The sequence below is a fragment of the Taudactylus pleione genome, unplaced genomic scaffold (assembly GCF_031769625.1).
Source record: "Taudactylus pleione unplaced genomic scaffold, aTauple2 ptg000451l, whole genome shotgun sequence".
NCBI classification, from domain to species: domain Eukaryota; kingdom Metazoa; phylum Chordata; class Amphibia; order Anura; family Myobatrachidae; genus Taudactylus; species Taudactylus pleione.
This window is the reverse complement of record NW_028284853.1, coordinates 801797-829748: the sequence shown is the minus strand read 5'-3', so window position 1 is coordinate 829748 and position 27952 is coordinate 801797. Positions and strand designations below refer to the sequence as shown.

Here is a 27952-nt window from a genome sequence, read left to right as displayed (position 1 = left end):
TTTCGCTAACTCCTGGAAACTGCTGTGCATTTTGGTCTCTGTGGGAAATGTATCAAGTCTTGGAGAGAGATGAAGTGGGAGAAATGACAGTTAGAAGCTGATTGGTTGCTTTAGGCAACGTCTTCCCTTCATTTTTCTCCGAGGCTTGGTACATCTCCCCCTTTGTAGTTTCTGAAAATTCTAATTCTTCAGAAAAAAAAAATCCAAAAACATCCAGAATACAATTCAGGGGAGAGACAGTACCTCACCAGCATAGAGGGTAATAGAAGTGAATCAGAATGTCCATATTTAACATTTGCATAAAGAGTGAACTTACCCCATTGAAACTATATATGTAGTGAATGAAGTCTGCGTAACCCAAAAACACATAGAATTTGCCAAAAAGTCTTTGAACTGTAGCACTGCTGTCTTCATCGCTCACAGGGCAGAGACCTGTATTTAGTAAATGTGGATAAATGGGTCAGCACAGGCTTATAATTATTTATGTCATTCATTTAGTATTATTGTGGGTGAACAATGGGAAGTGCAGAAGCTGCACAAAATCAGGGAGTTCTTATTTTCTGTAACACTGCACTGACTGAGGGGCTGATTCAGCCGTGGGCGGAACTGTAAGGCCTTTACGCCTTTAAACATTACGCCTCCTACATGCATTACTTATCCAAGCTGCTTCCAAGGACGCAGCATCTGATAATCTACGTTACCATTGGCTGGCCTAGTGTCCCATGGGGTCACACAAGCCGGCCGCCGTAGGTACAACAAAGAGGCCAGGAAATCTCCGTCAGCCGACAGAGATCCTGGCCTCTTCCCTCCCCTCCCAACGGCTTCGACGCGCCTTTGATTTTGGGAAACGGTGGCTTTCGCCGTCCCCTCCGCACCCACAAATGGCAGCAGACTGGTGTGAGGAAAAGCTGCGGCCACTACTTCAGAGCCCTTTTAACACAGATAAAGGGGTCTATTTACTAAGCCTCGGATGGAGATAAAGTACCAGCCAGTCAGCTCATACATGCCATGTCACTGGCTGTGTTTGAAAAATGACAGTTAGGAGCTGGTTGGCTGGCACTTTATCGCCGCCGCCCACTGGTTTTCCTTCTGCAGCCATCTAGCTGACTCCCAGCCCATATCTGACAACAGACGGATCAATCCGTCTGCACTTGCAAACCCCGACCGTCCGTAGGCGTGGTATGGCACCTGCGCAGTCAGCGATCGCTTTTTACTTGGCTCGAGCGGTTTTACGGATATCCGAGAGGTCCGTCAGCATTTCCATTTGTGTCCCAATTAGAATAAGGCCTTAAGAATCTAAATTGCAAATAATTTTTAATCTGTCAAGATTGGTCATCCGATAAATAGAGATTATTATTATTATTATTATTATTATCCTTTATTTATATGGCGCCACAAGGGTTCCGCAGCGCCTTACATAGTGCACAAACATAGTACATAAACATAGTATATAAACAGTTGAGCAGAACAAGAAAACAGTGTCATACAGTTTAAGACAATGCAAGACAAGTACATGGTATATAAACATTACTGCAACAGTGGCAGGATGGTAAAAGTCACGGGTTAGGTGCTTTTGTGTATAGAGCAGATAATATAAGTAAAGAAAGGAAAAGCACAAGAGGAAAGAGGGCCCTGCTCGTGAGAGCTTACATTCTAAAGGGGATGGGCAAACAGACAGGGGTGACACGGATGGGGTAGAAAGTGAGCATGGGACAGAGGGTTAGGATGACAGATGGCTGGATTCCTATATTACAGTATGTGTGGAAGTCATTTGAATTAAGATTTACGCCACTGACATTCTACTTTAAGAGGCAGTTTTTGTAGGTGTCTGTGGAAAGCCATGGCTGTTATATCAGTTTACGTGAAGTCTGACGGGTGGCTGAAGCCACTTCATGAAGGGCTATTTAGAGAGTTTGGCCAACGTGTGAACCAGCAGTCTCAGGTAAATGTAGAAATTGGTGAAAGTAGTTATTGTAAAGAGATGTTCAGATGTAATATAATAAGTTGTGATCAATTGTGAATTCTATAAGGCACATTTATTGATTTGGAGGGTGATGGGAGACATGTGAGGTTTGCAGGATATTTATTCCATAGTAAATCCGCTGTATATGTGTGGGGCCTGGAGTTGGTGATATGTCACCAGATAATAAAAGCAGGAGGATGGAGAAGTAGATATAGTTGTAGGTGTGTAAAAGTTTTTTATAGTGACACAATGAGGCTGTAATAGTCAATTTTTGCTGAAAAGAAAGCTCATTAGTTTTTAGAGGAGGTGAGTGACTCAATAGGGCGGCAGTGTGCCCAGAGAGGTGAGATGCAGGGAGAGTTAGGGATGTTATATCCTTAGAGAAAATACAAAGGAAGGTGTTGATAAAAAGAAATGTGTAGTACATGGTGAGTTTTAGGTTTGTTATTTTTAGACAAATTTTAAAGCAATTAGTTTCTTAATCTGAAATTACCTTAGATATTGGTCAATGTTTGTTCAACTGTTTGATTAACTGTTATGTAATCACACTTTGTGCATTTAACACTTGGTGCTTTTAACCCCAGCTGCAAATAGCCCCAGCTGCCCCTAGACTGAATATAAAGGAGTGGTATCCTTGATTAGGACAGGCTACATCTGACTCAATTGGTTTGCTGATCCAAGGAGATAACTTGCTCTGAGTTGGAGCAAAAACCAGGCCAGATATATACCATAAACTATGCTTCACTGACCAATACAGACTATACAGGAAAAAAACAACAAATCTATGCAAGAGAGACAGTCACATACAATTAAATCCGCACATGATTGCATGAAGTTCTATGCAGAATATAGATGCAATAAGCAGGATGAGAGACAGTCACATACATTTAGATGCCCTTCTTTAGGTGTACAGTTTTCACATGACCCTTACCTGAGCTTCCCACATGGGCATCAGCGTAATCACGTATGGCTTCAAAAAGGCTGGCTTGGACGTCTTGGCTGAAGCCATCGAAAATGTTGCTCAGTTGCGCTATACTGGATAGCACAAAATATAAATCAGGATTATAATGTGATGATCTCAGGTTAAATACAAACTCCATAAACCAATACAGATTAGGGTGATATTTATTAATGCTTACAGAGATAAAGTGGACAGAAATACAGTACCAACCAATCAGCTCCTAAATGTCATTTTTCTTCCTCACAGCGGATTGGTTAGTAGTACTTTATCTCTCTCCAAATGATAAATCCCCCTCTTAGAGACTGTACACTGTATAGTAAAGCTGCTACATTATTGGTCTATATGTTATACTTAAAATAATGGACTCTGATAGCATGCTATGCTTTCTTTCAATTTGCAGTATGTAGACATGTTTTTTTTTCTTACTGTGGAGGTGGGGCATCCACATTTTGCATCATTCCAGGAAGTGCAGAGGGAAAAGGGTGCTCTTTGAGGAGCATTCTGAGCCTAGATGATTGGCTTACAGTCTCATAGGTAACAAAATGCTCTGTTCAGTTTTGTGGAATTGCACACAGTGGCATGAGAGTGATTTCACAGCAATGGGAAAAAAAACCCTCTTTACCTTCGGGTCTTTGCTTTATAGCTATGGATTGGGAGTTCTGTGGCAGTTGGTGCTGCTGCTAGTGGTGCCAGGAAGTCAAATAAAGCATTTGAAAGACAGTGGGCAATTAGTCAGAGGGCAATTGAAAGGAGATGCTCTTTAGGCTTGAGGCTGACAGGTGAATTATGGAATAGAACAGTCTGACTTGGGTTTGACTACATGCCGATGTCTCCCCTTCTGCTCGTCAGAATGACGAGAAGCCATACCAAACCCAGGCAGAGACTTCTTGTTACTGTAATGAGGTGAACTCCATGACTTCTGTGTTTGGGACACTTTATACATATACAATTTGTAATAGAGCAACAGGGCAAATATGGGGGCAAGAGTGTTGTTTGCCTGATGGGCTTTATCTGAAAATCTTAATTGTTGGGTTTAATTCGGCTTTGAGTTATGGATCATATTGTCTGATGAACGATTTGCAGAATAATTGTTATTCAATAGCCAATGGAAAAACAATTGAGACGATCAATGGTGTCTTTCTAGTTTCTCCACCAGCGGATACAGATATACTTACATTACGGCGTAGCCATCGCAATCAGCAGAGCCCAAGAGGGCGGAGAGTTGTTCCTTATCTATGCTGGAAAGGAACGGCTGTAATCTGACAGACAGGAGGTTACTCCAGTCACTGGCGGAATATGAGGACAATGTCATCTTGATAGCGGAAATGGACGAAGACAGGAACTTAAGGCTGATTTTAGCGTCTGTAATCTTTATGTTCAGCTGCAAAACATAATAAACATGGCATGTAATAACTTGACAGTGTTTTATATCGTCGTGCAGAATTACATTTGCAGTAGGGGAAATATGACTAGGATGGATAGATAAGATAATTAATATATTAATAGGTCCTGGTACCTTCTGGAGCGATGAGGAGAATGTATCAAGGAATGAGTACACATCAACAATCTCAAACTGCTGCACTCTTCCGGCTATTTGACAAGCGACCTCTTCATTGTTGATTTGCTGTACAGCCACGTCTGCCACCTGGGTAGCGCTTAGAGTGCTGATGACGTCCGTCTGAAAAAAAGAGAAGAGCAACTTTTTGCAACCAGTTCATGATGGGAAAAAAGGAGTGTCATTTGGAATGGATGGGAAAATGTATTTAAAAGGCTCAGTCTTCATTGTCACTCACAGCCTGGAATTTCACGGACCACTGTGAGAGATCAGTGATAGATGCAAAATCCGCAAAGCTTCCAAGATTGCTATCCAGCCAGGCTTGGGTTCTGTCGGTTGTTTCCCCACAACGGACGCCTACAACACAGATTTTTCTTTTGTAACTTGTATATTCTGTTTATATATCCCTTGTTCATTATTAAAGGCACTTTTTACGCAACTGTATTTGTCAATCTAGAACCTATACTATCGTAATTTAAAGGAACAAATAGAATTGGCCGTAGTCCACTAGGATTGTGCACAACCTGTTGATCAGGTTCCCAAGTGGGATCCCAGAATGTGTTTTTGGGATCCCCAGATTCTTAGGTATTCAGTTATTTTAATGGCAATCATCTGTTTGAACAATGGCACATTGACGTATGGGGGCACAAATAGTAAAAAAAAAAAAAAAAAGTTTGAGCATGACCAAATTCTATGCAACAGAGTTTACAATATTGTAAGATGCCATCATATAAGAAATTGAAAGGGCACAATAGGACGGTATTTAGGATACACTGTCACTGTTACATAACTTACCATTGTTACTGCCAATAGAGTCAAGCTGATGTTTGATGCATTTGTCGAATACGGACTTTTTGGTTTCCTCTTTCATTGAATGAAATGATTTATCAAAGCCTTTTACACTGTAAAACAAAAATTGTTCTGTGCTGTCACCTGATATCATATAAATGCCATAGCAATACTGCATAAGGGTAAAGTTATTGATATTATTGAGATAATAAGGATTAAGCTATTGCCAATAAACAGAGAAATATAACTATATTATTAATAGACCACATAAGCTAAGTTTAGCCTTAATTGGTGCATACAAATCAAATAAAATGTTGCACCCCTTTTATAGGAGCACAGCAAAGCATTAGTCTGATTCTGCTGCGATCATGTAAAAACATCATTCATACATTTGTGCCAAAGGACCATTTCTGCTATTTGAATAGATGTAGTTACTCACACTTCGTGAAAAGAGTCACAGTTCAGAGGAATAGGGAAGGTCTCTAGTTCTGTTTCATCTACAGCAAACAGGATGTTCTCCAGGGTCACTTGTGTCAGCTGTTTCCAGTCTTCTGATTGGTAACCTCCAAAGTCAACTTTGATTATGTCAAAGACTTTAGATACGATCAATTCCACCTCTGGGCTGTCTCGCAGTTGATCCTAGAATAAATTAATTATTCGATTTTTACAAAATCTGTAATATAAATGATATAATGGGCCACTTTCTAATCATACAATGCAGCAAAATAATAACCCCCTCTGACAGTGCCCCCTGATATCATTGATTAAAGTAACTTTTAGCGCACAAAATATGTCCGAGGCAGCTGAGCTATATATTATAACCAGGGCTGTTGTTCCAGTTGTCCTCATGCATGAGCCCATTTTCCGCAATTTTTGTTTAATAGGCTTCCCTATGCAATGGCACAGGGAAGCTTCCTTATGCAAGAGCGATGTAACCCCTTCCTGTGTTGCGCAAAGCAACAAAACGCTATTAGGCCAGCGCAGGCTCTGGTTTCCATTGGAAATAGATGTTTGCCATTTTATTAATATGCCTTTAAGGGGTATATGTACTAAACTTTGGAGAGAGATAAAGTGGAGAGAGAATAAGTACCAATCAATCCGCTCCTGTCACTTTACAGTGTTTGAAACATGACAGTTAGGAGCTGATTGGTTGGTACTTTTTCTCTCTCTAAGGCTTTAAACATCTCTTGTGCATTAAAAACCGATAATACCCAAGTGGTGTTGATACAGTGATGTGTGATCATTATCTGTATAAACAGTGAGTTCTGATGTCATTGTTTATAATTCGATCAGCTCTGATGTCATCTAGTCATTAAGAAGTCTTGTGTATTATATAATGATAATTATAAACGCTGCTGCCTCTTGCTTTTGTTTGGTCTAGAAAACTCCACATGGTATTTCAATAATGTACAGGAAGGATTTCGTTATGCCAAATATAATGGATCTATTGTAAGCCCTGGAGGGGAGGTAGTCAGCTTGCCGGCAAACGGGATACCGACAGTCAAAATACCAGCGCCGAAATCCCGACAGCAGCTGGGATTCCGGCTCCAGAATCCCGACTGCTGGCATCCCGAGGGTAAGTAACGGGGGTATGGGGAGGGTTAGGTTTAGGGATAGACACTAGGGGGGGTTAGGTACTAAGGGGGAGGGTTAGGTTTAGGGTGTGGGGAGGGGAGGTTGTGTTTAGGCACTAGAGGGGGAGGTTAAGTTCAGGCACCAGGGAGGGAGGTTTAGGGGTAGGGGTAAGGGATTGTGACTGTCGGTATTTTGACAGCCGGCATCCCGACCGCTGGGATCCCATACCCAAACCCTCTGGAGTACTTTGATTGGTATGACTTTACCCATGCTATTAATATACAAGTCTTTACCACTGAAAATAAATTTGATATACACTACTTCTCTCCTCACAATGAAATATAGTTTCCTTATTGCACTCTACATCTCCTGTTTAGGGGCTATAAGTTAGATCCCCAGAAAATTAAGGATTTTTTTCACAAAATTTTGGAGGCTATATGTTAAGGGTATCCTAGAGCTGCAGTCTTATGAGCCCATAAAACCTACCGGAGCCTCAGTGTTACACTGTTGTAGGAATTCTGTCACTTTCTCAGTGGTGGTTATACTGTCAAACACGGTAATGATGACGCTCTCATCCTGAAGTCCTCCATTACTAATAACATAGTCCGCAACCTGGGCACCAGATAAGACCGACAGTGCTTCACCCTAGTGGGAAGAGTGAATAATCAATATATTACCTGAATATGCTTAGTAATTGTAACAAAGGGATAAAAAACTGTATAACATTCATATATAACACATGGGCAAATTAACAAATAAAATTAGATAGATGATAGATAGATGATGGATAGATAGATAGATAGATAGATAGATACACACATAAATGTGATATAGATACATACAGTATATAGATACTGAATAGATAGATAGGTAGATAGATACTGTACAGATAGATAGGTAAAAAGATAGATACTGTATAGAAAGATATATAGATAGATAGTGTATAGAAAGATATATAGATAGATACTGTATAGATAGATATGTGATATATTGATAGATAGTTACTGTATAGATAGATAGATAGATATGAGATAGATAGACGAAAGATAGATAGAAAGAAAGATAGATAGATGATAGATAAATAGATACTGTATAGATAGATATGAGATAGACAGATAGATAGAAAGATAATGTATAGATAGATAGATGGATAGATATGACATAGATAGATTTGATAGATAGATACTGTATAGATAAATAGATTTGACATAGATAGATAGATAAATAGATTTGACATAGATATATTTGATTGATAGATAGATACTGTATAGATAGATAGATATGACATACAGTAGATAGATAGATAGATATGACATATATATAGATAGATAGATAGATAGATACTGTATAGATAGATTGATAGATACTGTAAAGATAGATAGATAGATATGACTTGGATGGATGGATGGATGGATAGATAGATAGATAGAAACCAGTGTGCAGATAGAGATTGCTAAACCAGCATTAAATCGTCAGACTTTTCAGTTGATTAACTTTCTACAGAGTCCCTGAAGTAAGTGAATAAAGTTAATAAACTGAAACATTGGATGACCTAATGCTGATTTAGCATTCTACTTTAGAAGTCCCTGGTCCCTAACAAATGAACATGATTGCAAACAGAATATGGGAAATGGCCCCTACCGCGTTGAAGTCGCTGTTTTCACTCATGAGTTCTTCGAGTGAAGAATATTTGATGAAAGATCCATAGAACGTCTCAGCCCAATCGCTGCTGCTGCCAGAATTTGCCTGACAAGCTTGTCCTGCAAAAAAATAGTTTGAAATTTACAGAGGCAGGATATCTTGAAATGCCACAATTACTGTAAAACACAAACTATGTTTAGAAAAAGTTGAATTAACGCGCTTTTTACAAATACTGAAAAGTTACAGGATAAGCTACAGCTGTGTGTGTCCCTGTGTCCCTCTTAGATATATTTTTTCTACATTTTGCCACATACGTCTGATAGCATCTCTACAATATGAGGACATTTACAGTAATTGTATTTTGTTTTGTTATCCTGAGTGACCATTACTGCGAATCCTATAGTTGTAGGAACATTTTAATGAACCACTATTTAGTAATCAAGTGCCCCATGATTATCCTACTTGAATGGGCCATCCATGATGTGTGCCATGTGATCTGTAGGAGGAACACTGGCCAGGGTCTATCTTCTGGGAGCTATCATTTGAGTTAACTTAAGGGAGTTGCATTGAGAGGACCAGGCAAACCCCTGTCCCGATTTAAGTATCGCAAATGTTGTGAGGTTGGAGGGAGTTGTGGGCAAACAGTATGTATGCCTCTGAGCAAATGTCATCTCTTTTTCCTTTCTTTGAACTCCAATGAGCCTTTGAGAGTTTAGGCAGCTGCTAGTGACTGACATGGATTTTATTGATTATTAACTGGTTGCAGCTTAAAATGGATCCTTCCCACACAGTTGTATCAGTCATTTCCTGGGGGGGACTCAGGGCTTCAGATTGACTGAGGCAAACGTTTGTGCTCTGTAAAGCAATTCCTGACACCCCAGTGTACCTTTAGAGATTTTTGTAGGGGCGCAATCTATGTAATTAATTTGCCATAGGTAATTGATGAATGCAATGTGAAGTGCATACAGTAGCAGGGGAAGTTCATCATATCCTCTTTTTGAGATCACAGTACCTGTTGTTTCCTTAACGTGTTTATTGTAGTCTTGTATCTTCCCATGCACAGATGATTTTTGCTCATCGTCTAGATTATCAAATGCTTTGTTGAAACATTGGACCCTGCATCCGGAACAGAAGAAGAAGAACACACATTAGGAAGCAAGCTACACTGACGCAACAGTGACATGGGGGAGATGTATCAGGCAGTGAAAAAAGTGGAGGGTAGACAAGTTGGGGAGGTGCCCATAGCAACCAATCGGCTTTGAGGTAGCATTTAAAAAGTACATTCTTTAATATGATAGGTAGAAGCTGATTATACTTACTACACTGCAAAAAATAATCATGGATTACCAAATACATGTCTGTGTATATATATATATATATATATATATATATATACTGTATATATGTATGTGTGTATATATACTGTAAGTGTATATATATATGTGTATATATATATGTATATATATACACATACATATATATATTTAAAACAGGTGCACTCACAAGCCTTGAGCAAGTAGGTTTTGCTCAATATGAGGTGAGGTATAGTTAATATTTTTAGTAGAATGTATGTCTTGCTTAAAGAGGACATTTCAGCTCAACACAACGGAGGCAGCCATTTTCTGGGCTACAGTACTGCACAGCCTATCAATTTGCCAGGTACCAGTCAGATTACTCAAATGCTGAATGAATAATATATGTGAGATCTTGATTCCTTGCGTTTTGATTGGCAGCATTCTCGTGACGATTAGTTCAGCCCCCAAAGTGTATATAAGTAACAGACCGGCTTAAACCAATAAGTTTCTTTGAACACGATACGCTGCTATCTTATAAGTTTCCTTACAAGTGATTGTATGTTTTATTATAATAACCGTATCATGATAAATGTTATGTGAACATAATTGTTTCGCTTGTACAATATCCTAGAGCCATATCCTGTTGCGGTCAATTCCACCATTAGCACTATTATGCCAGGAATCTTATTGGCTTTACTACCAACAATGGGACAGCGAATTCTATCTTGACAGCGCACCACAGCTATCCGTCCTCTCCCCTTGGACATTGGGGACATAAACAGCTCCTCTGCACCAGCTTTCCGGCAATTATTTGGACAGTGACACCGCCGGTAATCGAAAAAATCCTTACGGCGGTTATAAGAGACACTAACCATCTGGATTTTTGGCAATTATAGTGTGCCTCTGTTTACCAGCTTGGACGGATTAAAGGTACTTTTTTCAGGCTCTAAGATAACTATATTGGGGTCTTTGAGACCATTTTGAAAAAAGCTTCCTATAAGGACAATTGACTCACAGTGTACTAAAGCTATAATTATATGTAAAGCTTTTCTAGATTTTAAAATACTAAATTAATTTAATTTGAGTATGTGATTGATATGTTCTTAATAAATTGACATTTTATTACTATATTAATTTCAGTGAACCAGTTTTTTATCCCCTCTTCTGTTTGAGCTGCTCTTTTTGTGTATTTGCTTGTACAATAATCAAGAGAACTAGTTAATTGACTCAAATGTGCACTTTGTTTAATTTAAATTTAATTCAATTTAATTCAATTTAAATAATGTCTAATAAAGCCAAGCGAGGAATCAATCTTACTATGGGCCTGATTAAGAGATGGACCATAATGCCGGCGTGGCTGCAAATGTGTACGCAGCGGCTGTGCGAAAATATGCAAATGTTGCAGCTGCCGGGATTTGTATTGAGACGCCCACTGGAGGCTTCACAAATCCAAGCGACTCCTTACAAATATGCAGTCCGGACGCAGATCAGTCAATTATCTGACGTCTGAGTAACCCTACGGTCAAGCAGAATGGCCGCAAGAACTGAAACACCGGAGTAATTTTTACTACGTACATTATCGGAGTAAAAATCCAATGGGTTTGCGCACAACTCCAATGCTTGAAGATCTGCACATCCACAGGATCTGTGCTGCGCATATGTAGATCTCGCAGTGCCCAGATGCCACAGCGCTGTTTGGGGGTGGGGCGTGGCATCAGGCAGAAAATAAGGGCGTCTCAGATGAATGGTAGTCACGCAGAGTGATTAGATGCTGCGTCCTCGGACAAAGCAGCGGATCACAGAAGCCATCAGGAGGCGCCTATCTACCCAAGAGATGTCTGGTTCGATGCCTCCAGAAATCCGAATCCACTCCAATTTCACGAATTCAGACAGATCCGAATCGTGGTTCTAATCTTCCTGAGGAGGTCCGAATAAATTCGAGTCACAGCTCTGATCTTCCCGTCGTTCAGAATTTGGATTTTAAATCTGAATTTCGTATTCTGGTTTGCAAAAATTACCTGATTTTAGCTGTTTTCAAAAACTTTTTTGTCAATTTAATAAAAAAAAAAAACCCAGATCCAAAGCAAAAAACACTTGAAAGTGGTTTTGCAAAACCAAAACATGAAGATGCATCCAGGTTCAAAACCAAAACACGGGGGTCATTGCACATCCCTAATTTACACACAAGAGGCAGCTACTGTGCTAATAGCGTATATAACTCTGGACCAGGCTCTGCATGGACTTACATATGGCTTTGAGAGGTGCAGTCAATATCCTTTGAAATGGAGGAGATTTCTGTGATGGAAATGCCGCCAGCAACCAGACTGAGGCTGCCATCGAACCAAAAGTTATAGTCTTCTTCAGTTTTTAGGTGTTCAGATATTGTGGGCCAAACAGTTTTGACCAACAAGGACTCAATATTGGCATCTGGCAGACTTCCCATATTCTTCTAAAAATGGGAAGACAGAAAAGGGAAGAATGTTAAAATAAAATGTCTTGAATAATCACCTTAATTTATTGACCGCACGGGGGTAACTAGGTGCATGCCTTGGAGACAATGGAAAATGTTTTTGTATATCACGAGGACAAAGATGAATTTTAACTATCATTATTTATGTATATTACAAATGGAATGGTTTACATACCTAAGAAAACGTACTGCCATTACTGTATACCAAGGAACAACTGTGCGGACGTATTTATTAAAGCTATTTTGGTGGACATGCAAAATCTAAGTATCTCCTACAGTAGATCTAACAAGGAGGCACAGCAGCAGATATCTCCAATATCTAACCCAGTCCCTCCGTATCCTACTGTAAAAGCAGCCCCCATAGGTTTCTATAGGGGCTGCTATGCCGGCTGCTATGTCGGATTTACCAAGCAACGAAAGACGAAGCTTACGGATCCTGGCCCCGGCCTGCTAACAACATCTGATAGTAGAATATTTGTTGGATGAATCACGTTCCTAAACTGTGGTGGGGGGATGGAGTGGGGAGGGGTAAGAATGGGATGTTTTGTATAGATCGATGTGGTGTTGAGGGAGGAAGGGGAAAAAAAGAATGGGGGGTGCGGAGTTGGAAAAAAAAAGGGGGGTTTGTAGTGGGGGAATTAGAGTGCTGCACTGTCTGCAGGAGTACCTAATCCTGTGTGAAATGGAACTGAATAAGGAATCAGGTGGGCTCTCTAGTAGATGTGGGTGTTAGGACAAGGAAGGTGCTCGAGTATAGAACTGGGAAGGAAATATGCAAAGAAGAGGCGTACAACTGAGTATAGGGCCAAACCGTTTATTGAGTAGACACACTGCTGCTCCGGAGTGGCGGTATAGGTAATGTGATGAAAGAAGGATTGTTGCGTGTAGTCAGTATGCCGATAAGCTAAATGCTGGTGAAAAGGTGACGTGCGGTTCTTGACCAGCACCTTTCCCCTGCTGGACCTATGCTGTACAGTCTTTAATGAGCAGTCAGAGGTCTCTAAAGTATATGTATACTTGGGTACCCTGTTGTTGGTGGCGTCCCGCACTGGAGGGGGTAAAAGTTCTTTACCTACCAGTAGGAGTGCTTATATATTGTCACAGTCTGTGAAGTTGGAGGTGCACCTTCTGGAGTATATGCTCACCTTGTCCTAGCGTGGACAGGTCTTTCTGTCTTTGGGAGTGGGGTCCACTTTACCCACCTCCCCTGAATTAGTTATAGTGGTAGGTATCACTTTTCGGAAGCTCTGTCCCGTTGCCAAGGCTTTGCCAAATGCAAGCGGTCATTTTCATGACTGCAATGCGTGTTGGGACAAAATTTGCACGCCACCAACGCATTTCATATGCGGTTGTTGGTAAATATGATCCCTTAAGGTATAATATGTGACCTGTTACCATAAATTGTGATTTTCTTAGTAAATGGTGCACTTATTTTTCCCTTACAGATTATGGGGGTATATTTATCTTTACTCACATTTTATCCCCGGTCATTATAATTTCCTATTGCTGCATATAAATGTCTAGCAAGAACATGGCCTTAGATATGAGCTTACGCTATCGCTACACTTACAGGTTCGGACCCGGCAGAGTTACTGCGCAAGCATATGTGAGTGGCGGCTAATGAAGAGCTCTCTCCTGTGGGCATGTAAGGTTCTTATTCAATCAAAAAATTTATAATGTATGTGAAAAATGAAAAACATATTTAATATAAATGGGCAACATTTTGGAGAGAAATTCCCTGTTCTAGTATAACGGATATAAAACATAACCATTATCAGCAGTAGACTATACAGAGACGTTGGTGTATGATGTAAGAACTCTCACCTCCTTGGCCACCACGTTAATCTCAGACATGAATGAAGTGACCTCTTCATAGTCACGTTTTTCCAACTCTACCAGGATCTGGACGGCTTCCATTTGATCTGTGCTGGCCGAGGTGGTTATGAAGAGTTCTCCCAGTTGTTCACCAGAAAATTCCCCCAGAACTTCATACTGGTAGATTGAAGAATTAGGAGATAGCATTCATTACATGCACAATTCTACTCTCAGGATATGCATTGCCATCTTCCCTGGTTTAGACTATGATTTTATGCATACATTCATACATATGATATATAAGGGATAGTTTCAGTATCCCGACACCTGTCACAATCTCAGCACCGGCATCCCGAAGGTAAGTAGTGGGGTTAGGGGGAGGGTTAGGGGGAGAGTATGTGTTAGGCACTAGGGGGAGAATTAGGGATAGGCACTAAGGGGGGAGGATTAGGTTTAGGGTGAGGGGAGGGGGGGGTTAAGTTTAGGCACTAGGGAGGAGGTTAGGTTTAGGCACCAGGAAGGGAGGGTTAGGGTTAGAGGGTAGGGAGATGGGGAGGGTTAGGATAATGACCGACAGGTGTCTGTATCCTAACCCTGTCGGGATGCCGGTGTCGGAATCCTGTACCCATATATATATATATTTTACAGGACAAAAGTTTTAGTCTCCACTGACCATCATCAAGCTACTGTGAGACTGTCAGTCACCATTGAACATCATCAAGCTACTGTAAGGCAGTTGCTGATGGATTCCTCGGTAATGTTAATGCCCACCCAAGCCAGAGGTCACATGACATAAATCTGCTGCAGCACAGATACAGTGACCTACCGCATCGAATTTGGAGTAGTACTCGTACAACACAGAGATTGACGCAAAACTGGAGAAACTGAAGTAAATGTTGTTGATGTAGCTTTCACTGTCAGTATATAAGCTGCCACAAACATCTATGGGGAACATGATAGAAGAGGATTAGGCTATGTATTATTATATCATAAAATTATGATTTTCAGGTTTAGTAATATAAGGACCAAATATCAGTAGGTATAACGTGTTACCTGAGGACCCCTCAGAGTTCTTGCTTAGGTAACTCAGGATCTTGTCATACGCAGAAGAGGCAACCGACTCAGGCAATGAGCCGAATACGCTGTTGAATGCGTCGAATCTGTGGAGAAGGCCATCATTTTTGTGTTTACCCTCATTGGTTTGTACATTTTTATTATATTAGCTTATCTAGGTAGGTGTTGAAGTTTTCACACCACATGGGGGAGATGCATCAAGCCCTGGAGAGAGATAAGTCGGAGACGCTGCACAATGTAACCAATCAGATTTTATCTGTCATTAATCTAGCACAGTCTTTGAAATGACAGTTAGGAGCTGATTGGTGGCCTTGGGCAGCTTCTCCACCGTAGTTCTCTCTACGGGGTCTATTCATCATCCCTTAATTTCTACATAAGTTGGTGAAAATAAACATTTTCCCCATCTTTTGTAAATATTTCAGTGCCATTCATCATTCCTGTAATGCAGGATATGTCACTGGTATCTCCTGGTTAAAATTCTCCCCCAATAAGTTCCACAGTCCCCATACATAGAAATTGGGTTCCGTACTATAGACAGTTAAAAGGTTGACACTGTCTAGATAGACACCTCCGGTAAGTGCCTACCCTAACTCTAACCCTAACCAAAAAAAAAATAAGAAAATGTGTCGCCTTTTTTTGTGTTGACCATTTTATGCTGACCTTTTGACCCTGTCTACCATTTGTTCCTGTCAACCTTCTTCCATGTCGACCTTTAGTGTGTTGACCTTTGACCTGTCAACCTATTGCCTGTCTAGCATCTGGTGTCTGTCTAGACATTGTCAACCTTTAAACTATCTTTTATACCATACCTGTAGAAATTATGTAATTCATCAAGTTAAAAAAAGCTTTCTCTTCTGAACTTATAATACTGTCCGCCATTCTGAGATGGCATACAGCCCCCGATGCCATTCACAAGCTGCTCTAGCTGTTTACTTACCTCCAGGTTGCTCTGGGCTGTCACAGGCTCCCCCCTAAGGTCCTCTTGTGCTCGCCTGCAAGGGTGTCGGGGGGAGTTTGTGCGGCTACTGAGCAGTGGCGGCCGCGGGGGAGCTGGGACAGATACCAGTGGCTGTGGGAGGGGATTCCGGATCGGACACTGGATGCCGCGGGGGCCGTATCAGACACCGGCTGTCGCAGGGGGAATTGGAGACCATATAGGACACTGGAGGCCGCGGGGGGAGGGGGGCCGGATCAGACACCGGTGGCTGCAGGGAGGGGTGTGTCTAGGGTGAAAGGAAGGGAGGAATAGAGAGGGGGGAGGGCAGACACAGTGTGAGGATATCCTTATGGATACCTCAAATGCAAGGGTAAAGTATCACTTTTCTCCGCAAAAAGAGCAGCTTTTCGGAAGTGATACTTTTGTTAGTGAGGCATGATGAATGCCTCCAAAAAGGTTTTTTAAAACATAATTATCACTAGTGATAATTATGTAATGATAAATAGGCCCCTAAGGAGGAGATGTACTGTATCATACTGTACTTGGAGAGAGATAAAGTGGAAAGAGAAAGTACTAACCAACCAGCTTCTACAGTAACTGCTTGGTTTGAAAAAATAAAGTTGGAAGCTGATTGGTTGGTAGTTTGGGAAAGATTTATAAAGCCTTGGAGAGAGAAAAAGTGGAGAGATCTAATGTACCAACCAAACATCTCCTAACTGTCACTTTACAGGCAGTGTTTGAAAAATTACAGTTATGAGCTGATTGGTTAGTACGTTATCTCTCTGTACTTTATCTATCTCTAAAGTTTGATACATCTCCCCCAAAGCTTGATGCATCTCGTCCCGCACTTGAAAAACAGGAGTCAATTTTAGAACCTGTTACTGTATTACTCCCAGTAAGCAAACTAGATGAAGTTTGCTTACTGGGAGTCCATTTATCACCAGAGGATATAAAGTGCACACGCATAGTTTCAGTTTTATTAGTAAATCCCCCACCATGAGAATTATTATATATTGAGTTAATCTAAAACATGTACATAACGAAAACTTTGGATATGAATGAATTAAAAAGATGTTTTGAGTGGATTTAAAACTGGACGTTGGGCTGCAGTAATTCTGGAGGATGTGAGCAGCTGAAGACACATCAGAGGGAATTGAATTCCTCTGCAAGAGTAGGACGCTCTTGAGATGCAACATGTAATGGTGCATACACACGGTCAGATTTTTCCTTCAGATATGAACGATAATGATTTAAAAATCGTTCAGTCGTTCATATCTGAAGGAAAATCTGACATATCTGACATGCCTGAACGATGGACGATCAACGATATCATTATCTGACATCTGATGTGTTTGCAGTCAGACTTGGACGATTCCATTCATTTTAATGCAGTCAAAAATCGTTCAATCATTCAAATCGTTCAAAACTTTGGTAAAATCATTCAAATCGTTCAAATCGTTCATCTGACAAATCTGACAAGTCTGACAAATCTGACCGTGTGTATGCTCCATTAAGGTGACAGGGGTTCTGTAGACACAGGAGCTCTTAGATACAAGGCCGGGTTCATACTTACATTGTTTTGAAGTTGTCACAGCTAATGTCTGTTGGAATTTTATCCAGGACAGTTTCACTAACACCAGAAAGGAAGACGGAGAACGTTTCCTTAATTTCTGATTTCTGCACTTCCGTCATAGAATTGAAATTTTCCAGCACACTTGAAAACAGGTAAGTCATGGTTTCTTGCTGCACTTCAGTCGACATGGTCTCTCCCTGCAAAAGGAAACTATCAGCTGTTATCCCAGCGCTGGCTTTCCCAAACTCGGTCATCAAGATATCCTAGCAGTCCAGGATTTAAGGATATCCAGCCTTAATCACAGATGGTTAAATCAAACTGACTGAGGAATCAGTTAAGTCACCTGTGCTTATGCATGGATAGCCGTACATCCTGGACTGTTAGAGTGCCTTTGAGGACCGATTCTAGAAAACAGTGCACTAAGAGGAATTAATTTTTTTTTTATTCTTTTCTTTACCCAAAAATCTGCAGACTTTTAAAGACAGTGCTGTAAGTATTTAGCAATGAATGACAAAAATATAAATGTTACCTTGTAAACGCTGTTGAACTCGCCCAAAAATGTGTATACTTCGTCCACAGACAGAAAATTATCCTCACCCTTCAGAGATTCTAGCACTGTTGTAGTCACCTCAACGTCGCTCAACGCATTAGAGGTAACAAGATATTCGACTTTCTGCGAGATACTGGTCACACTGATGACTGAAAGCTAGAAAATGTAAATTGAAACTTATTATTCTTGTTGTATTTTGTGTATATTCTATTCATGCTTTGTGTTGCTTATAGTCATTTGTTTATTTCAGGTTTTTTTTGCTAAATTGTTTCCAGAGTTCTGCCAAGGAGTGATAGAAAGCTATCCAAAGTCCCCTAGCATTACCAGTCCCTATTCGCTGCAGGGCCGACCCAATATATGTCTGTGAACGTCGTCGTCATTCACAAACATATCAGAACGGCCCTGCAGCGAATAGGGACTGTTTGCTGCTTGATATATCAGTAGTGCCGATGCACTACTGATATACCAACCGTTGACCGATCAATCGATACATTGATAAGTGTGTACCCAGTGTAAGACAAAAGACATCTCTAAATTGGGAAAATATATTTGACATTTAATTTATTGAGTTATATTTAATACTATGCTATTATATTTATCGTTTGAAAATGATGTGCATAAAATCAACACTGGATTACCTCACCTACCGTTTGTGTAACTATAACAGCAAACACAGCCTTGCTGTATGTCACTCAAAAATGCACTACGGTACTTTCCAATCCAATGCAAGAAAATGAGGCAGCATAGCAGACTCCAAGAAACTATACTGAATCATATTCCCTTTTCTTCCTCCATGTTTATTGCAATTCCTTTAATTTATAACTTGATATTTATTAATTAGGAGTATTTTAAATGCAATAAAATATTGTACTATAACAGAGGAAGGGGTGTGGCCCTTAAGTAATGGGACCCTCCAGGGAACTTCCCTGTACACCTGTGGGACAGTCCGACCCTGAGCTGCAGTATTTGTTAACTGTGATGGGTCCATTCTTTAAAACAGTTCTGTTGGCAACTTTTGTCGAATGGAGATGTTGCCCATAGCATACCAATGTTGGGCAACAGTTAACCCTAGGGCCACGTGTGGCCCTAACAGCCTTCACCAGCGCCCACTGCTTTATTATCAGATTCTCCAGCCTTGTGAATGGAGATCTCCTCCAAACACTGGAGTCAGTGTATCAAGCAGTGTAAAAAGAGAAGTGGAGAAGTTGCCCATAGCAACTAATCAGCTTCGTGATATCAGGTACATCCTATAAAATGATAGGTAGAAGCTGATTGGTTGCTATGGACAACTCCTCCACTCTTTTCACTGTTTGATACAAAACCCCCATTGCGCAGTGTTTGGAGTTCCAAATAACTGGGCCATTGCACGCACTTCCGCCCGTCCACTGGGTCGTCTGCACTAATCATGCAGTCTATTTCACCCTTAAGGGTAATGTTTTGCCTTGAAGACTAGAGTGCCATCCTTGTGGCCCCTGTAGAGTGTCAGGTGTCCCATGGCAATCTGTTTTTTTTCCTGTACAGCTCGCAAAATGAAAACAAATATTGCCATTGGTTCCTAGGTACAACAAACCCTTCTGTTCAAATAGCTGGAGCACGGCTCAGTGGCATCTCTCCCCGCGGAGACACCTGGTGAAAAGGGGGCGTGACCTTGCTGCCTGAACCCATGCCTATGACTATCATTGGGGTGGTGAGGGGTGCCGGAGGTACGGAGTGCCGACTCCCTCACTGTGACAGGAGCCAAGTGCTGCACTAAATGCTACAGTGCAACACCCAGCTCCTTTCACTAAGGAGGAGCCTGCTCCTGGGTGTCACCCCTCAGCGAGTGACACCCAGGTGTGGCCCGCACCCCCTACACCTCCCTTGTGAAGCCACTGGCACTGCTTACATGAACTATGTCCCATGAGTTCCAGCAGTTCTCCCTGGGTGTGCAGCACAGCAAAATAACCACTACAGGATCAATACAATTATCATTATAATATAGGACATCAGAAGGATCTATTCTTCCGATGCTGAGATCATAATAAATGATAAAACCTTCAGCAAATGTTGCGTTACTGACTTACCACATCAAAGTCGGTGTACACTTCTTGCACCTCCTTCAGGCTAGTGAACTGGAAGAAACCTTTCATTACAGTCTGCGACCACGATGATGAGGTAGTCACAGAACTGCTCTTGCATGCTGAAGAGTAATAATAAAACAAATATGAATCAGCAATGACAAGCACCGAGGGGCTATATTTACTGCCAAGCGGGTTATTATTATCAACCTATAGTTTTAGAACAACAATTGAAATGAATGCTAAACTAGGCTTGCTTTGAGAACCCATCTGGTTAGTAAATATACCCATAGGTGTTTCAGGTCTCTGCCATAATATATATAAATCTTCTTCTACACAAATGTCTATTTTGCATACAACCAAGTGGCATATTTAAAAAAAAAACAAAGACCGCAGACTAGTGGGCCTGACAAGCTGCCTCCTGGCAGACAGACTGACCGTATCAGCACATTATGGGCCTGATTCAGAGCCGTTCGCTATTTGCGGTCGTTCGTTCAAAAGCAAGGGGTGGCTATTCAAATGATCCGTTCGCAAATTGCAGTCTGTTCACACCTCTAAGTCTGAACGAGCGTGCAAAACATACGCTCGTTTATTTGTTAAAAACGCCCCCTGGCCGCTCTCACCATACGTCATGTCCGCTATTTATTAGATTAATCGAGTACATCGACCAGCGTATGAACTGCTCGCTATTCTTGTGGTTGGTTTTTGCTACCACAATCTTGCGAGCAGTTCTGGCTATAAAATAACCCAGTGACGTGGTCAATGACGCTGCTGTATTAATTATGCACACCCTTAAAACGCCCGTTTTGACCTTTAAGCACGCCTGCGTTCGGATCTCCACTCCCCATTTTCAAGCACCTTCCCCTGTTACCACCCACATACGCCTCATTCTGTCACTCAAAATAGCAGGCATTCGCTATATTGCGAGCACATGAATTTCGGCCGCACTGACTGGTTCGCGCATGCGTATAACGATCCGTACGCATGCGCAGAAGTGCGAACATCGCTCGGAACGAGCGTACTGCCGCTAGCGAGTGGCTCTGAATGAGGGCCTATGTCTGTTGTTCCTTGACTACTCCCGCGACAAGGTGGCAGCTTCATATATACGCACTGCTAACATAACTTGGAGTTTCTATATATAATTGGAGCATTTACCATTTTGATTTAAGCTCTTGAGAATGCCAATAATCCATGCGGCAATACTATTCTGGGTAGCAACAGACATGCCATTAATTCCTTGGTCCATATAGAATACACTGAAAAATAAATAATATTATAATTACTATATGGAATACACTCTATAAACTATTATTATTATTATTATCATTATTACTGTCTATAGCCTTTAATCATTCCGCAAGACATTTCCCATTTTTAGGTGTATTACACTAGAGGTATGGAATGTATGTTGTAATCAGGTCAATGGTGTCTTTGTGTACGCATTTTTGACATATACATGATTAGAGGTGACTGTGTATTTTATTTTGATTAACAATGAATAATCCTGCCAGATACTTTCATGTGTTCATGCTCAATAGAAACTCAGGATGAAAAATCACCTACAATAGAGGAGATATATATATATATAGAGAGAGAGAGAGAGAGAGAGAGTGTGTTCTGATCAGTGAGCATAATGATGATAGCACTTACATAATGATGAGGGTATCACAGTCCTTTATGATGATTATAATCAGAGTTTCTGCTGTAAAGAACTTGATCAGTTTAGTGAGCCGATATTCAAATAGTTGCGTCAGATACTCCTGGCCTTCACTTTGGATCTTTGATTGTATGATCGTCAAATAACTTTTTAGCATGTATTGTCCCACTTCTTCATTTGTAATTTCAATATTATTCTGGGGAAGAGGAAAGATCATCAATAATGTGTAAACATTATATACATGCTTCCTAGAAATTGTGCTCGGATAGGTGTAGTGAAGAGCACACCACCACCAATATTTTGAGAAGTAGAAAATACAAAAGGAAGGAAAAAGTTATTAGGTGCCTAACATGTATATAACTGGCTGATTGCCACTTAAGATTAAGCTGAATACTAGTAACAGCCAAATATAATATTTTATATTACATTATTTATTTATTTCTATTTTTTTGCAGAACCTACCTTGATTGCTGTTTCGGTGAACTGGGTCATACAGATATCGACACTCTCAACTGAGAGTGTGCTCAGGTACTCAAACAGTTTGGTGGTGGACTCTATACTTTCATAAACGTTGGCTTCCACAATCATGTCTCCAATCTGAGTAACAGTCATCTTTTCAAGTACCCCACTTTCAAACTGAACCAGGAGAAGAAAATGGTCAAAGCGAGAACAATATTTTCTAGCTATGATGCAAATTTTAGCTTACACATGAAATTGCACTTGAAACAAAAATAATGAGGATATATGTATTTTTTCATATTTTAGGTCATCTTAGTGTTTACTTGATGAAGAGAAGATATGAATGAAGCCTTGGCTTCCCCCTAGGTAAAATTTAAACAGGTTATGCCTATATACCTATTTGAGACTCTAGTCTCGAATAATTTTTTTTTTCTCACCACCGGTTTTACAGAGGTTGCATATTATTTTTTTGTCTTTACTGAGCTCTTTTAATAATAACATGCAGTTAGGACATCTGTAATTTCATGACTTTTTGAAATTAACACTTACAGCATCAAATTCAGAATAGTAGGTAATTATTTCTTCATAAGATACCATGTCAAAGTAATTCCCAAAAGAGGACTCTATGAAGCTCGTGGAGGTGGTTTCAGTGCTTGTGCAATCTGTGCCTAGGATCAACAAAACAGTAAAAATATTCATGACATTGAGGTTTTCGCTCATTCATCAGCACTATTTGAAAGTAAATGAGAAAAGGATGGATGTTCCCCCTTGGTAACATCAGCTTAAAACAAAGGGCAAAACTAGTGTTAAAAATTGTGCAGTGTTATAATGGAGGTGATATAAAAAGGAATTAATATATTTTAGCGATCATTGATGAACCTGTTGAGTTTACCATTTGCCAGGGAATTAAAAAAGTAATCCAAGACATCCTGCTTGTTTGAGTCATCAGTTCCTCCATAAGCGGAGCTCAGCGCGTGTACACTATAAGACAGAAGGATTACTCAAATTACATTTGGGCCACTCACATTTCAGAAGAAGTTTTTGAATATTAAAGGCAGATGCATTCAACTTTCTGAAGAGGACAAGTGAAGAAACTTCCAACCAATTATCTTATAGCTATCATTTATCTAGTGCACTCTATAAACTATTTAGAAGCTGATTGGTTGCTATGGGAATCTCCTTTGCCTGTCCTCTTTAGAAGGTTTGATATCTTCCCATTTGTTTCATATAGCAGAATGATGGGCCCACTGACTTGCCTCCTTTTTACTGCACTGTACAAGCTGAATATATTAGTATTATATTAAGCAGCAAACCTGTGTAATGGTTGTGGGGTGATCCATTGTTCTTATTTTTTGAGAAATGATGGTGCTACAAAGCATACTGGTAGTTGTGCGACCCGCTATCACATGAATGGCACCAAGACAACGCATAGGGCTTTGGGAGCAATGCAGTGCATTATAAATGTTCTAGGCCCCCAATAGATTACATTTATAACCATGAAGTCTCCCCACAAACCTCCCCCTTGACATTACAGGCTTCTGTACCTCAGTCTCTTCCCTCTGCCCCCCTTGGCACCACCCTCGCTCAGACTGGCCACTCCCCCTCTCTTCTATGCTCTCCCCCATGCTCAGTTGCTCCATCCGAACCCCCCCTCCAACTCTGTCACAGCTCTGTCCCGAACCACGCTCTAAATCCCATACTGTCCTCAGTGTCCATACTGTCCTCAGTGACAGTTCTTCCTCTCTAAGGTCTGTCCCAGACCTGTCTGTCTGTCTAAGGTCTGTCCCATCTTTTTCGCAATGGGAGAGGTTGGGGCATGTGCCCAGGTTTCCACTGCATGCACCTTGAGGAGATGGGACAGGCTAAACACAATTATTATGTAGATGCAGCTGTGAACATTCTGCTTATCTGATTGGCTACAAGATATCCTGTTATGTGATCTTGTACAACCAGTAGAAAAAAAAAAATTTTTTTGACCTCAATCAAGTGCACCGCAAGCCGAGCTTGGAAGAAGATGGAACAGAATGAAGTCAGTTGCAACAAACAGCTACTTTCATCTGCATAATTTGGCAGAATGGACATGGTCAGCACTTACAAGGCTTTGGAAGAGTCACATCCAACATTTACTGAGAATCCACTCAGAATATTGCTGTCAACCACAGTTATCACAGTTGAAAGCCTCTCCTCAAACCAAAAGGTGACTTCCTCTGATGACATGCTTGTGTATTCACTTGACAATACACTCGTTGTCGATTGTAACATTTCATATTTCACTTCTTCTGTTACAGTGTAACTCTAAAAAACAACAACAATGATTTTTAGAAAAAAAAAGTCTGACATTGTTACGTAAAGCTTGAACTCAGTAATGTATGTCCAGTCAGCTAAGAAATGGGCTGGTTGGTGTCTCTCACAAAGGCAATTTGCTTGGCCATGTAAATTGTTTACAAATGAAACAGCATAGCGTATGTCGCTAAGGTGTAATTGTTCGACTTTAAAGAAAATTAAACAGTTACCGTTCAGTGTGAATTGTCTGTAGACACACTCATCACGTCTGGGCTTGGTCATGCCTATTAATTGTTAGTGCACTTGTGTGTTAATGATTTCTTATGAGTCTCTTCTCACTCTCTAAAATGTTTATGCCATGTTTACAATTTCAGAACTCAGCACAGCCTCCTTTTTATGCCTTTAATTCGTGCTAACAGTACACAAGATTGTATTTCTAAATGCATCTTTAAAATGCGTCAAATCAGCACCTTAGTTTTCACGCGTTTCACCCACTTTGCTGGTGCATGTGTTTGAATGAGACCTTAGAATTTAAAGTACATTTCCAGTTTGATACAAAAAAAAGGTATTTGTAAATACGCTTATAGGCTACGGTCACATGTTTGAATTTATCACCTGCTATTTCTCATTGGTTAGCTACACTGGAGTAGGGAAATCCCCTGCATTCTTTTGCAAAGTATCACTCTTCTGTGCTGTTTGTCAGTCACTGCCGTTATTGTTATAGATTGGTGTGGATTGCCCAGTAATGTTGGGTACACACTTAACGATGTGTACCCAGCACGAACTCGCTAAAGAAAGGACCCGGCGAGGGTCCCAGCATTGGCAAGTGCATATACACTTGTCGATGCTGGGAGTGATGGCGGGGACCATGCTGCCGCTGACTATATCACCCGCCAGACCTGCATGCAGGTCTGACAGGCGTTTTCGCTGATGATGCGCTGGAGCGCATATCATCAGCGACATAGCAAGTACACACTCGCCAATGTGGACAATATGTCGTCCGATCCACTGGATTGGAGGACATATCGTCTAGTGTGTACCCGGCTTAATACCATCATTTTTCTTGCACTGTAAATATAACATAGCTATTACTAGGTAACTAACCAACACAATAGAATCTGGCCATTACCTCATCATAGGCCTCATTATAGCTGTCCCAGAAAGAGCCCAAATGATCCATGTTCTCTGCTTCCGAACCACTGATAATCACGCTGAAGATTTCTTTCACAAGTGTCACGTTAGTGCGTGCCTCCTCATTAGTTACTGCTACATACCCTATCTGGGTTGCGCTTAGATCTTCCAAGTTGTCAAGCTAAAACAAAGTTATGACATAGCATAGAAAATAAGGTGGGTTTCGCACTAGTACATGGAAAGCCAATCAGCTAGAGTCTGACACTTTCTGACATCGGGAGATTAAAAAGTAAAATCTAACGCAACAAAATGTAAACTCCAATGTTATTAAAAAGCTTGTGCACCTTATTAAAATAAAAAAAACATGTGTTAAATGTAGCCTTTTCTGTATACGCATTGTAAACCCACACCTGGCATGTTTGGCCACGCCTACTCTATATTTGGATACACCTCCTTGTAAAGCTGATTGGCATTTGAAATTCTCGTTTTCTGTTTGTGAGAAAGCCAGGAATGACATGGTGGAAACAATTAATGCAATTGGTGAGTATGATGCAAAATTCAGAGGACATTTTAAACAAATGTAGCATTGTGTTGGTGGCTAATTTCATAATTTCATCCCCTATGATTTAATACATATATAAATATATAACAAATCTGCTTACTGGATTGAAGTCAGAATTTAATTTCATAAGCACACTGATGTCAACGTATTGCCCAAATTGTTTAAAGTTATCTTTCAGCCAGTGGTCGGACTTGCAGCCTAGAATTATAAAGAAAAAAAAACATGACGACAGGTTTTGCAGAAAGTATTCTAAAGATGTGAGTTTTGCTAACAGCAATATCCAAAGTTTTATATGTGTGTTGTAGTGTAGAGGCAGTATTATATAATTAGACTTATATGTACATTTTATATGTGTGTATATATATATATATATTAGGGGTGAGCGGGTTCGGATTTCTGAAATCCGAACCCCCCCGAGCCCCCCCGATCCGAGTCCGATCCGAGTCAGGCTCGACTTTTCCCGCCTGACTCGGATCTGAAATCGAGGCAAAACGTCATCTTCCCGCCTTCCGAGTCTCGCGGGTTTTGGATCCTATATAAGGTACACACGTCGGCGCCATTTTCTCACTCGGCTGTGGACAGTGAAGAGGGAGGGTGGGAGTTAGGGCTGTGTAGTGTAGTGTAGTGTAGTGCTGCTGTTGTCCACTACTTCAAAGTCCATAGGGGCTGGCTGTGTTGTGCTGTGCTGCTGTTGTTAATAGGGGCTGTGTCCACTACTTCAAAGTCCATAGGGGCTGGCTGGACTGTGTTGTGCAGTCAGTTCTCCATAGGGGCTGTGTCCACTCCAAAGTCCTGTGCAGTGTCCCAGTCCTAAAGGAGTGCTGTAGTGTTGTCCAGGGGGTGCTCTGTCCATCAGGGGTGCTCCCCCCAAGTGCTAAAAAAATAATATATTTTCTGTGTTTGTGAATTGTGTGCGCAGTAGCCGCACGTGCATCAACAAAGTAGTGCCAAGCGTGCGCCTGTGTCATAAGTAAAGGGCCGGCTGGCTTGACCGTTAAGGGTGCTGTAACCCCCGAAAGTACACTCCAGTCCAAACCAAAAAAAAAATTATTTTCTGTGTTTGTGAATTGTGTGCGCAGTAGCCGCACGTGCATCAACAAAGTAGTGCCAAGCGTGCGCCTGTGTCATAAGTAAAGGGCCGGCTGGCTTGACCGTTAAGGGTGCTGTAACCCCCGAAAGTACACTCCAGTCCAAACCAAAAAAAAAATTATTTTCTGTGTTTGTGAATTGTGTGCGCAGTAGCCGCACGTGCATCAACAAAGTAGTGCCAAGCGTGCGCCTGTGTCATAAGTAAAGGGCCGGCTGGCTTGACCGTTAAGGGTGCTGTAACCCCCGAAAGTACACTCCAGTCCAAACCAAAAAAAATATTATTTTCTGTGTTTGTGAATTGTGTGCGCAGTAGTCGCACGTGCATCAACAAAGTAGTGCCAAGCGTGCGCCTGTGTCATAAGTAAAGGGCCGGCTGGCTTGACCGTTAAGGGTGCTGTAACCCCCGAAAGTACACTCCAGTCCAAACCAAAAAAAAAATTATTTTCTGTGTTTGTGAATTGTGTGCGCAGTAGCCGCACGTGCATCAACAAAGTAGTGCCAAGCGTGCGCCTGTGT

At 41.0% G+C, this 27952-nt stretch overlaps 1 protein-coding gene across 1 annotated transcript in view; it reads right to left on the bottom strand.

Moving 5' to 3' along the window:
- The window catches only part of LOC148505497 (uncharacterized), a 71022-nt gene that overhangs the window by 16584 nt on the left and 26486 nt on the right, over window positions 1–27952 (bottom strand). The window contains exons 18-42 of the mRNA XM_088448117.1: window positions 26448–26545; window positions 25784–25966; window positions 24467–24666; window positions 23264–23352; window positions 22921–23039; window positions 22375–22548; window positions 21906–22108; window positions 21411–21511; window positions 20262–20377; window positions 18178–18354; window positions 17649–17845; window positions 15118–15224; window positions 14891–15006; window positions 14074–14241; window positions 12026–12228; window positions 9497–9600; window positions 8485–8603; window positions 7330–7488; window positions 5708–5907; window positions 5275–5381; window positions 4718–4836; window positions 4441–4602; window positions 4100–4305; window positions 2895–2998; window positions 317–432 (exon numbers count right to left, since the gene is read on the bottom strand). Of these exons, the coding sequence (XP_088304243.1) occupies window positions 317–432; window positions 2895–2998; window positions 4100–4305; window positions 4441–4602; window positions 4718–4836; window positions 5275–5381; window positions 5708–5907; window positions 7330–7488; window positions 8485–8603; window positions 9497–9600; window positions 12026–12228; window positions 14074–14241; window positions 14891–15006; window positions 15118–15224; window positions 17649–17845; window positions 18178–18354; window positions 20262–20377; window positions 21411–21511; window positions 21906–22108; window positions 22375–22548; window positions 22921–23039; window positions 23264–23352; window positions 24467–24666; window positions 25784–25966; window positions 26448–26545 (3647 nt within the window). The remainder of the gene's footprint in view (window positions 1–316; window positions 433–2894; window positions 2999–4099; window positions 4306–4440; window positions 4603–4717; window positions 4837–5274; window positions 5382–5707; window positions 5908–7329; window positions 7489–8484; window positions 8604–9496; window positions 9601–12025; window positions 12229–14073; window positions 14242–14890; window positions 15007–15117; window positions 15225–17648; window positions 17846–18177; window positions 18355–20261; window positions 20378–21410; window positions 21512–21905; window positions 22109–22374; window positions 22549–22920; window positions 23040–23263; window positions 23353–24466; window positions 24667–25783; window positions 25967–26447; window positions 26546–27952) is intronic.